The following is an 11,401-nucleotide window of genomic DNA, read 5'->3' as shown; positions in this document are numbered from 1 at the left end:
CCTTTCCCCCTGACTGCCCCCCACCCCCCACCTCCCCAAATATCTGACTATAATATGTCTGACAAGGTCACTTTCCAGGCCTGATTCTAGTATGGCCACAGCCTTATCTCTGGGCAAACCACCTGCCTTGCTCTCCTGCCACACCTTGTTGGTAAATGATTATGATGTCAAATAGATGGGAGGCTGCCCTTTGTGCACCCAAATGACTGTGGGTGATCAGTACACACTCCTGCCATCCCTACATGTGTCCCATGCCTTGCTGATGTCATGCTGTAAGCATAAACAGCTCTGGTTTACAGCTGGGTCAAATATAGCCCTTTGTAAGGCTGATCACATACCACCCTACTTGGGCCTCTCTCTTACTGCCCCCTCCTACAAGAGCCTCTCATACTCTGCCTATCCCAGCCACACTCCCACCACACTACTCTGGAGAGATCCTCAGTTTTGTCCGCTCATACTTTGGACAGCCCTGGCCCAACCTTTTGGGCCTCTCTCGTCACCTTCATCTGGACAGTGACTGCTGATTCTACTCTCTTCAGCCAGCCCTGCCCCAGCCTGTTGGGTCCACTTTGACCCTCATCTGGGTGGTGACCACTGATTCACCCCACTCCGGGCTCTCTCAGCCCTAGCTCCTCACCAGGCTACAACTCCACCCCTTTACACTAGGGCCTGGGGTCTTCCATTCCTTAGGGCTCAGCTGCTACTCCCTGAACTTAACTGGCCCCACAACTCCACCCTGTAACTCTCTTACATCCCCTTAGGCACAGGTGCTGCTTCTTCAGCGTGCTTGGCCCCCCACTGCAGGGTCACCCCATAGGATTCAATAAGCTTACCTGGCCCCCCCCTCTCCTGATAACCAACCCAAAGGTGGGGACAGGTGTTTAGGTTCCCCAGCCTGTCAAGTTTCTCAGTCTTGGTATTTGAGTGGCCATGTCCCACCACAGGCAGAACCACAAGGCCTCCCTATCCTGGCAGGGTGCAGTTTTTGGTCCTGCCCAGGGCCACTGAGGGCTCCTCCTTCCCCATAGCCTCACCCTTACCTCCAAAACATTCCTGGGGCAGGAGCTCTATCAGGCAATGATATTCCCAGTTCTCAAAATGCTTTGCTCTCATAACAGAGCTATCCCAAAATAGCCACTCTCATTAGCCACTTGGCAGCTCCCTGTCCCAGCCTTTAAATTGACAGATAACCTAAAGGGTGTTCTGTCATACTATGTTTACACAACACAGTGTGACAGTCCCATGCAACAATATCCCAAGCTACTGGTAAAGGTGTAAAGTGTTAGCTCACAGACCATATTCAATATGGTGCAAGGAAGTACTATACAGAGATGCTTGACCTAGTTTTCCACATTAGCTTCAGAGCAGAAGCCAAAAACTTGTGTTAACATGGTGCTTCCTTTGGGCTAATGAGTCTTGCTTCTCAGTGGAGTTAATTAGTCTAGGAAAATGTAGCAGGGATGTGGCTATATTGCTGCTAGTTCCAGTACTAGCATATGCAAAATTAGCTCAGGTATCTCTGCAAAGTGCTGCCTTGTGCCATATCAACATAACCTGAGAAACATGGTAAACATGCAAAGCTTTAGAACTTGGGGGGTTAAAGAGACAGTAATTTTACCATTTGCATAAAACTAGACATGTTTGCAACAGTACAAATAATCTTGTTACAGTTTAAATTGGCACTGAAGTGCCAAAAAAATCTAACATCTCTGATTAGATTCAATTTAATTTTCCTGATTTAGACATTAAATAGAAGCTGTAATTAGCATCTGTCTCATGAAACTTTATTTTTAGGATAAGCTTGTACTTTATCAGTGTTAAAATTATTCTCCAAATGTTTAGACATATTTCTAACTTTGCTGAAGTATATCTCAATAGATTAACTGCAGCCCTGGGTTCCTCTCTTTGTCTGCCATCCCCTGCATTTTATTCATAAAGGCCCAGCTTAAAGAACAGTAATGTTACAATAGATAGGCCTGCTTCCAAGACTGGCAGTGTTAAATGACTTGTGGCATACTTAGTTATGAACAGTTACATTACTTGTTCTTTTAATTACATTTTAATATATCTAAGAAATATATTTTCTGGGGACTGGTAGCCATCATGTTCTCAAGTTAGTATAACTTCATAAGAGGAAAAAGATATGTTCTCTCATAAAGACTGTACTTCTGTTCTTCAGTGTTCTGTTGCTTACAATGGAAAGCAAGCTGTTTTGGCTCCCTGTACCTTTTAATTTATTATTAGGCCCTCCTCTATAGGATCCTTGACCTGCTGTGATACCCCAATCTATAGCATACTGATCACATCTTGACCTAAAGGCAGATAGTGAACACCCTTTAAATTTAAGCCCATGCAGTGTTCTCACTGGGTACTGATCTGCACAGTTATCCTTCACCGGGCAGTCAGGAAGTCATCCAAGAGGACTACTGACCTGACCTTAATCCAATAGCGGTCCTTTCCAATATATCTTGTTTGGCTCAGCAGGACTGATATTCAGTAACTGCAGTTTTGTTTTCTTTTAGGCAATGACAGAGATATCCTGTGGCCAGGCAGCAATTGGGAATGCCATGGTAAACATTCAAAAAAGTCTTCCTCTCTACTTCGTTAAGTATTAGGGATTTGCATGAATTTCCCCCATGAATTTTAATTCCTGTAGAAATTATCCTTCCTCTTATCTGTGTAGGCTTGCAACAACTGCTTAATAAGCCCATGCATCAAACATTTATAAAATTATTAGGCTTTGGATATTCCTAACATCCATTACAGGGCCCCACTGCATTGTCAACACAACATCTGGATATAAGCTAACCGAATGCCTCCTACTGGCTGCTGCTTACATCCTGCTGCCTCTCAGGAAGCAACAAGCTAATTCCCCAGATAGCTTTCCGTTCAGCCTCTGTCCCAGCTATTAGACTATATTCTGCTTGTCCATTGCCATCTGGCTCTTTCCAGCTTCCACAGTACTTCCAGCTCTTAACTCAAACCTGATTTCTGTCTTTGGAATGTCAATTGCTTTTCTTGTTCAAGAGGAGGGATGGAGAGGATATAGACTGCCTAGCCCACATTTTGGGAGATTTCAAAAATGTTCTCCTCGTATATTAGGAGGCTACCAAGATCTTTGAATTCTTTTAATAAAAAATGAAAGACAAGGAAAACTGGAAAAGAACCATTATTCTAGCCAAGTAGCAAGCTTCAGTAAAACATGTTTTGGGGGAAGCTTTTTCAGTCCAGAATGGTATTTGACAAAGAAAGAGCCACTCCAGGTCAGCCAGTGGTCAGGATGATTGCCTGGCATGTGGGACCAGGTTTAAGCTTGTGCTCCAAAGCCAAATCTTGTGATCTCTGGCCCAGTTAATCTAAATGTATACAATGTGGAATGCTTCCAACTGAAGACTTCCAGAGAGACCTATGCCAAAACAGCCAGTAGTCCATGGATGAGCGTCACCTTCACCTCCATGCACCGATGAATATTTATTTATGCAAAGTGGAACAGTTCCAGCAAGAGGGAAACTTGCATTAGAATAGTTGATAGGCCAGTGGTCAGAGCAGTCTCCCAGTATGGGAGAATGGCAGAGCAGGGACTTGAACAATATTTCTGTCTGCCAGCTAGTGCTTGGGATTATGGGACTTCTCTGTAGTTTTGACTGTAAACTTCATCCTGGACCCGAGAAATGTTTTCCATCAAAACTCATATGTTTCTTCAAATAGCATTGGTTTTGATAAACTGTCATCCTTCCTCCTAAGCTCCACCCCCAGAAAAATAACCCTCCCACTCAGCCAACTAAACAATAAATGCTCAATCAGCGATATTTAAGGGAGGTCATGGAAAACTGTACTGGATGATGAACTGAGTACCTGCTTTTGTCTTCCTTTTCTTCTTTCCTACCTGTTTTTAGGAAGAGTGTACTCAGAATGAGCCAGCAGTCTCCATTACAGCACTTTCTGTGTGAAAACACATAATGCCTGTTTTTGTTCTCTTTTTTTTTTTAACATTAAATTCAGCCAGCAGCTATTGTATCTATTGAGGAAGGTACTGTAGAATTACAAGCACATGTTATGGTTGTGTCTAGGGAAAAAAGGAGGGGAAAAAGGAAGCAAAATGTTTATACAACTTAGACTCAATCCTCAAGCTTTTTTGGCAAATGGCTAGCACAGGCTGCATAGCAACTAAATTTAGTCATTCAAAAGGTCCGTGCTGTTCCAGTAGCAGTTGTACTGCTATGATAACACTTTTTTTAGTCCCCCACCACCTGAAAAACAGGGGGAAAAAAGAAAGAATAGTGTGGTGTGGTTCAGTCTGATAGCTTAGCCTTTCTTCTCCCTTTCTCCACATGTGTTCAGTGTAAAACTGCTCAGAGATTTATAGGGCTAGTAAGTATAGAAATAATATGAATAAGTGAACAAGAACAGCAACTACAAATATTGTTAAGTGGTTCTAATGGCCTTTATCTGAACAAAAATCAGTGCATAAAAGTTCTTTTCCATATTTTTACACTTTTAAGAAATGTCATAAGCATAGCTGGGGAACAGTTCCAATGAATATTAAGTTAAGGTGGCCTTTGGGGTTTACCTGACATAGAATAAAATGCTGCTTCAAGATAAGCCAAATACTTTTTGTCTCCTTTCTATACGCTAATTTGCATTTTGATGGGCTTTTGGTGTTTCTAGATATCCGTGGAATACAAGAGTTTTTGGACAAAGTGTCTCAGCAGGGAATGGATGTAGCACTGCAGAAAGTAGAGAACAACATCAATAAAATGATCACGGGGCTGTTTTCCACCATGAGAATAGAAGAACTAAATCGCTACCGGGACACTCTGAGGAGGGCCATTCTTGTAATGAAACCATCAACAGCCAAGTCCTTCATTACAGAGGTAAGTGATTTGAAATGGTAATTTCCCCTCCTACATCTGTTTGCTAACATTTAGAAGCCTTGGTCAAAAGATCTATTTTACATGACTTTTAGTATAAAAAATATGTACATGCATAATAAGCTAAGCTGTCTCTTCAAAGCCAAACCTAGAATTAATTTTTAGGTTCAGGCTGAGAGTTTGTGTCTTCCATGAGAAAAATAATTCAGAAGCACATAGAAAAAAACTAAACTTCTAAGCTTCTTAACATTTATGGATATTGCTTTGCTATTTTCCTCTGATACATTCACTCATGAGTATCCACTTTAATCCTGAAAATAATTATTTTTTTAATCACACTTATGGAGATGACTGTTTTACCTGACTGTTATATTGAAATGTGTAGGCCTTTTTATTAAATTAAGCTTAGCTATGATCTATTTGATTTTCATGGGCAAATAGTTTTAAGTCAAATAAAAATACATGTCCGAAGAATTGTAAAATAATGGAATGCAGTGGTATTGACATATTTAAGCAAACTGGATTATTGGTTGAAATGTAATTTGCTAAAGTTTTTTGTTTTGGTTGGATGGATGTTGATTTTTGGTTTGAGATTCCCCCTCCCCCTTCTTTTATTCTAGTAAAACAATATATATTTTAATTGGGGAGCCAGGATGGGTTGGGGTTTTGTCACTGAAAAGTAGGAGGGAAATATTAATAAAATACATATCTGCTAGAAATTACAGAATTATCATGAAATTATTCCAGAGGAACAGGCTCTGTGGCCTACTTTTTGCAGTCATCAACATGTAACAACTGAAGGCTTTGTTTAAATGGCATATGTCAGGCGTCAACACCCTACAGCCAGCAGGCTGGATACAGCCCATGAAGCTATTGGACCCAGCCCACAGAGCTTTGGCAATGTTCATCTGGGAATTTCCCTGTGTTGTGCTGCATCCAGGTGGTAGGGAAAAGCAGCGTCATTGACAGCAGCAGCCAGGTCTTATTGCCTGCTGGCATAGGATATGAGCTGGGCCATTCTGGCCCACCGCCCCAAATGTTGCTGACCCCTGACATATGGAATGGGTAGGATTTTCAGAAGCCTCTAAGGGCATACCTATGCTATTGAAGGAACATGTTAAGGAACGCTGCAGTGAAGCATGAAATTCCACTCCGTATGCTATACTCTATAGCACAGAGAGCTCTCCAACAAGCATACAGTGGAATGTATTGGTGTACACATAATACAGTATTTAAGAGTGGCTACACTGCATCTTTTGATGTAGCACCTGTGAAGCAGGGATGGCACATGTCACTGTAGCTGTCTATAGTTCAGTCCTATAGCAGTGTAGACATAACTGAGTCTCATTAGCTTTCAGTCTTTTAGTACAAGGTTTATCCCAAATTATTCAGGCATTTTGGGGAATTCAACCATATCCCCATAAGTTCATGATTCAGAATGTCATGTTCTCATTTCCAAAATAAACCCTGTTTTCTTAGATTTAACAGTAATCTCTTTCAGGTTGGATTTATTTTTCAGCAATATCATTGATACAAAAATATTAAATATATATTTTAAGTAACCTTAGTTCTGTCTGCGTGCTGCCATTGATTCAGGCATCCTCGTTTCTAAGATTAGACAAAAAAAGACCTACTTTTGGGTGTAGCATTTTAGTGCCTTGCACAATGAGATGTCCATATTAAAACATAAACATAAATTAGGCACACAAAATTGCATGCCTATAAGGATACTTACACACAACATTTGTATAACTATATGTAAAAATTCTCATTTAGAAAAGTATTTATCCAAACTACTTGAATTATTGCCCATTTAGACATGCGACCACGAAAAATTATATAGAAGTCACATTAAATAACCCATTTCATGGGGCTTTGAAAATTTGACACGTAAAGGTCTAAGATACTCTGTTGATGTGTATTCCAACACATGGCTTTGACTGGCACTGTCCAGTTTTTTGGTCAGATATTATGGTATCATCTTACATGTTCAAAACTCTGCTGCCTGTGACTAATATGAATGTTGCAATATCTTTTTTTATTATATTCTACCCATCATTGCAGAATCAGAGTGTTTTAGAAAGTATAAGAGTTAAAATGGATGAGATACAGTAACCCTTCCATACTTTTTTCCCTTATGCAGGCAAGAGGTGTCTTTATTGTTTTTTAATAACTTGCTCTGCAGAAAAGCCAAGTTTAAAAAGTGAGCTTTGATTTAGATCTGAAAGCAGCAAAGGTGATATTTGTAGGTATTGCAACTCAATGAGAACATGTTTGAAAGGCATATGTTATTTATCCAAAAAACATGCATTCTTTCTGTCACCCTTTACCTTGCCATGTTTGGATGTGATGGCATACTCTAGTAAAGTCATGGTCCCATTCTTGGAGGTAAAGTCACTAAGATTTTAAAGCTATTTTAGAAAAAAAAAAGCTAACCAAAAACACCAACCCCCTCCCCTTCCCCTCACCCCCCGATCCTCCATTGAGAAACATGCCTCAGTGGGGGGAGAAGGGGGCTCCTTCCATTTAATATGGGGGTAAAGCCCCTCATCTTGGATTCAAGTACAAGGAGGCAGGTGCCAGGGAGTTGTTGCGCCTCTGGCCTCAAGTCAGGATTCAGGCTGGAGCTGCAGCTGCTGTCTGCCCCCTTCCCACCTCTGCTTTCCTTTCTTTCCTACTACAGCCACTTCCCCCTGCCTGCCCTCCACCCTCTAACCACTTCACACCCTTCTTTCCCCCTATCTCCCATAGCCTCTGCACCACCACCTATTTCTCCTGTCCCCCCATCTCTTACTCTTCCACTAGCTGTGCTGCAGTCTGGGGCATGGAGCACATGCTTGCTCAAACCTCAGCAAGGCCTGATAGCAGTGCTGACAGCTCTCGCCAGGCCCTGGAGCCTGCTGGAGCAAGGGCAAATGGTAGGGGGGAGTGAGGTTGTCAGGGGACATACAGGGGAGAAGGAATCCCATGGCTGTGGAGAGATAGAAGCATCATGGGGGTAGGAAGCAGGGGAGGCAAGTAGTAGGGGAGAAGTAGGGGTGTGCGAAGCTTCAGTTGCTGATTCAATTTGGAGAAGATTTGGTCCAATTCAGCAGCTAAATAATCAAATCTGAATCAAATTGGGAGACCCATTAAAAGCTCCAAATCAATTTGAAGCATCCAAATCAATTTGAAAAAAGATTTGGTGATTTGGAAGGTAATCTTGCAGGAAAACAGAAACTGAGAAAAGGTGAGGAGGGGGAGAAAAATTGCTCTGATATTGACATCTGTAGCTGGCCTGTGACTGATCTTTCCCTGAGTGCTCTTTCCAGTCACAGTGCTCTAGGGGAGGGATGTAGAAACAGCATATAAGGCTCTGAGTGAAGCCTTTCTCTGCCTTTTGAGAGCTGTCTGTCTGGAAGCAACAGCGTGTCAAAGGTACTGGCTTCCCAGTCAGTCTCTTGCTAGTCTCTCTTCTTGGAAAGGATTGGATACACCTTACTAACTACCCTTGCCTAGAATCTCTCTACTTATCCCTATCCAATCCATTCTTTTCAACTTATTCTTTCCCCAAAATCCTCTTGTGTGTTCTTGTTATTTTTTTTCCCTACACTTTTTAAAAAGAAAGCTGTGTTTTCCCTGGCAGTGTGTCATCCATCTCTGTGCAGGAAAGCACATATATTTTACACACACACACACACACACACACACACACACACAAAACAGATACAGGATATATTACACACACATATTAAACACATGCAAGATATTTTTCCTGCACACACACACTAAACACATACAAGATATAATACAAACACACACACACACATGCATATTAAGTACATACAAGTTATATCACACACACACACATATCATTCAGCACAGCAAACATTATGAAGCATGCTGGAAAGGTAGGTGCCAGGTCTTCTGACAGGGGAGGGACGGGGCTAGAGGGAGTAGGGGGAGAGCTGCAAATCTGCCCCCCCACAAACATAGACACACCCTTTTTCCTGGTAACGATGAGTCTTCTGCTGCCGGTGGGAGCAGTACCTGATCCTGCACCACCTCCACTAACACCAGAAATAGCCACCAGCACCATTATGACAGTCTCCTCCATCCCAATTTCATGCTCCTAGTGCCAGAGGAGGAGCTGGATCTGGAAACAGGGGAGCTGAGTGCCATAGCCAGGGAAATTCTTGGGAAGGAGGCGGAATCTGAGTTTGTGCTCCACATTCCTCAGAGTTCCCCTAGAAGCAAGTCTCCTTCTCCAGAAGGCACCTTGGAGAAAGGTGTGGGGGCAGGTGGCTCAGCTTCCCCTGTTGTTGTGTTTCTGCCTGGTGAGGAGGGGGATAAGGCAGGATCCCCACCCTCAACACAGAAATGGGGGAGGGGGAATAGTGTAGTATAGGATCATTTTGAGTTGGCAGATGATCCCAGGTATGCTGGCTGCAAGCATTGCTGGAGGCAGATCAGCCAGGGCAAGGAGTTTCATTCATTGTGGTCCAGTACAGTCCGTGTGCTGGCAGGCATGTGCAACCCGGAGGTGAAGGGAAGGCAATCCGCAACCAGATGTGGCAGGATCTGGCCGTGGTTGCCTGGGAACACTTGTCCACTGACCAGTGTTCCAAGTGAGAGGGTGTTCAGCATTGCTGGGGATGTTGTGACACCCCACCTCACCTCCTTGGATCCTGGTTTGGTGGAGCAGTTGGTGTTCCTGAAAGTGAACCTTCCACTGCTGGGGTTCCCCAAGCTCCACATGCAGACAAAGTGAGTCCCAACCTCCTCACTGTGTACCTATTTCCTTTCTTTAGTTGCTTTCACAACCATTTAATGCCCCACTTTCAAAGCTGGAGGTGGCACTCATTGCATCACCATCCAGCAGAGGAAAAACATCTCCCTGCTGAGCTCCTGTGCCAAGACAAACTTGGGCTGGGGCTATGGGGAAGGAGGAGGCCCCAGGTCCTAGGCATGACCTAAAACTGCACCCTGCCAGGGTAGCGAGGCCTGGTGGGACTGCTGGTGGTGCAGCAGCCTCCAGAAATGCTAGGACGAGGTTACCTGATAACCTCCAGCCACCACTCACTCACTCACTCACTCACTCCCTCCTGGCTGGAGAAAGCCATCTGCAAGGCATGGGCCACAGTGTAGGGAAGGTACAAAGCTGTGGAATGGATGTCACCCTTAGACATCAGGGGCCTAAATGGGCAGCCTCCAGCCTAGCTAACACCTAAATCAGTTTTCCATCAAGGTGTGGCAGGAGAAAGAGGGGTGGGTGGTTGGTCCAGAAATATATGTCTATATTGAGTCCATGCTTTTATATATCTAGTAAATTTATGAAGTGAAGTTTGTAGGCTTGTCTATAAATGATGTTTTGTAAATTCCCTTTGAGGATCAGGGCTGAGAGATTGGAGAGAGAGTAGTTTTCTTGTGAGAAATGTGCCCCCTTGTGAAGGGGTCAAGGACTTGGGGGGGCCGGAGCAACGCGAAGGGCGGCGAGACCCGGAAGCTGCCCCTGAGGTCTTCCCCTTCCAGGAACCCGGACAGATCTGGGTCGGGACCTACGCGAAGCAATAAAAGGAGCACCCCAGCTCCAGTCGAGAGGCGAGAGAGGCCCCAGCAGCAGCCAAGACGGGAGGCGGCGGAGCCGGCGGCAGCGGAGCTGGCGATGGCGGAGGCAGAGGTAAGCAGTAAAGGAGTCGGCGGCGGAGAGCCCCTCCTAAGGCGGCTGCAAGCTGTCTGGCCACGTGGAAGGACCTTCTTGGGCGGAGGTAAGCCCCAACGCAACCAGGGGGCATGAGCAGCCGGCGGTGGAGGAACAAAGACCCAGACACCGGAGAAGGCAGCAGCACCCGGCCAGAGCCGGGTACCATAAGTACTCCAATAGGGGCCTGCACAGGCGGGAAAACACCCCACGGCGAGGGTCCGTGGATGGACTCAGGGTCAGGAAGTGCCCCAGGGCTAAGGGCAACAGATCCCAGCCCGAAATTGGTTGAGGGCAATTGAGGAGTGAGGTAAACTCCGGCCCAGGGACAGTGGGCTCAGAAGTTGTGTTGGAGCTGTATTACTTTGTTTGGCCTTTTTTTTTAACATTACAGGGGCTAACGCCCTGTAGGGTAGCTCGCCCTGAGAGGCGGCCAAACCGGAGGACCGGGCGAGGGTGTAGGGGTGGAGGAGCTCTCAGGACCCCTGGACGCTACAGTCGAGGGACCGCGTCCGGACTGCCCGCGCCCCATATGGGTGAACCCCCATATTCCATCAAGTCGTGGCAGGCGAGATTGGCGGAGGTGCGGTGCGGACGGCAGATCCTTCTCTTCTCCAGGGGCCATCCCTGTGAGGCGGGCGGCCGACGAAAGGTAGCCCCCCCACACCCCTACTGGTAATCGAGTGTTCTTGTCTTTAGTTTCATAGTTTCTAGGGTCAGAAGGGACCTGAGCAGATCATCTAGTCCGACCCCCTGACATGGCAGGAAAGAATACTGGTGTCAAACGACCCCAGCAAGATGTTCATCTAACCTCCTCTTAAACACCCCCAGGGTAGAAGCCTGCACCACT

The 11,401-nt window shown here is 45.0% G+C and overlaps 1 protein-coding gene across 1 annotated transcript in view; it reads left to right on the top strand.

Annotated features, from left to right (window-relative positions):
• The window catches only part of GRID2 (glutamate ionotropic receptor delta type subunit 2), a 1,453,399-nt gene that overhangs the window by 906,634 nt on the left and 535,364 nt on the right, over positions 1–11,401 (top strand). Inside the window, exon 4 of the mRNA XM_019552630.1 lies at positions 4,669–4,891. Within this exon, the coding sequence (XP_019408175.1) occupies positions 4,669–4,891 (223 nt within the window). The remainder of the gene's footprint in view (positions 1–4,668; positions 4,892–11,401) is intronic.

Source organism: Crocodylus porosus, unplaced genomic scaffold (assembly GCF_001723895.1).
Source record: "Crocodylus porosus isolate Cpor-Errol unplaced genomic scaffold, CroPor_comp1, whole genome shotgun sequence".
Classification (NCBI taxonomy): Eukaryota; Metazoa; Chordata; order Crocodylia; family Crocodylidae; genus Crocodylus; species Crocodylus porosus.
This window is presented reverse-complemented; position numbering and strand designations above follow the sequence as displayed.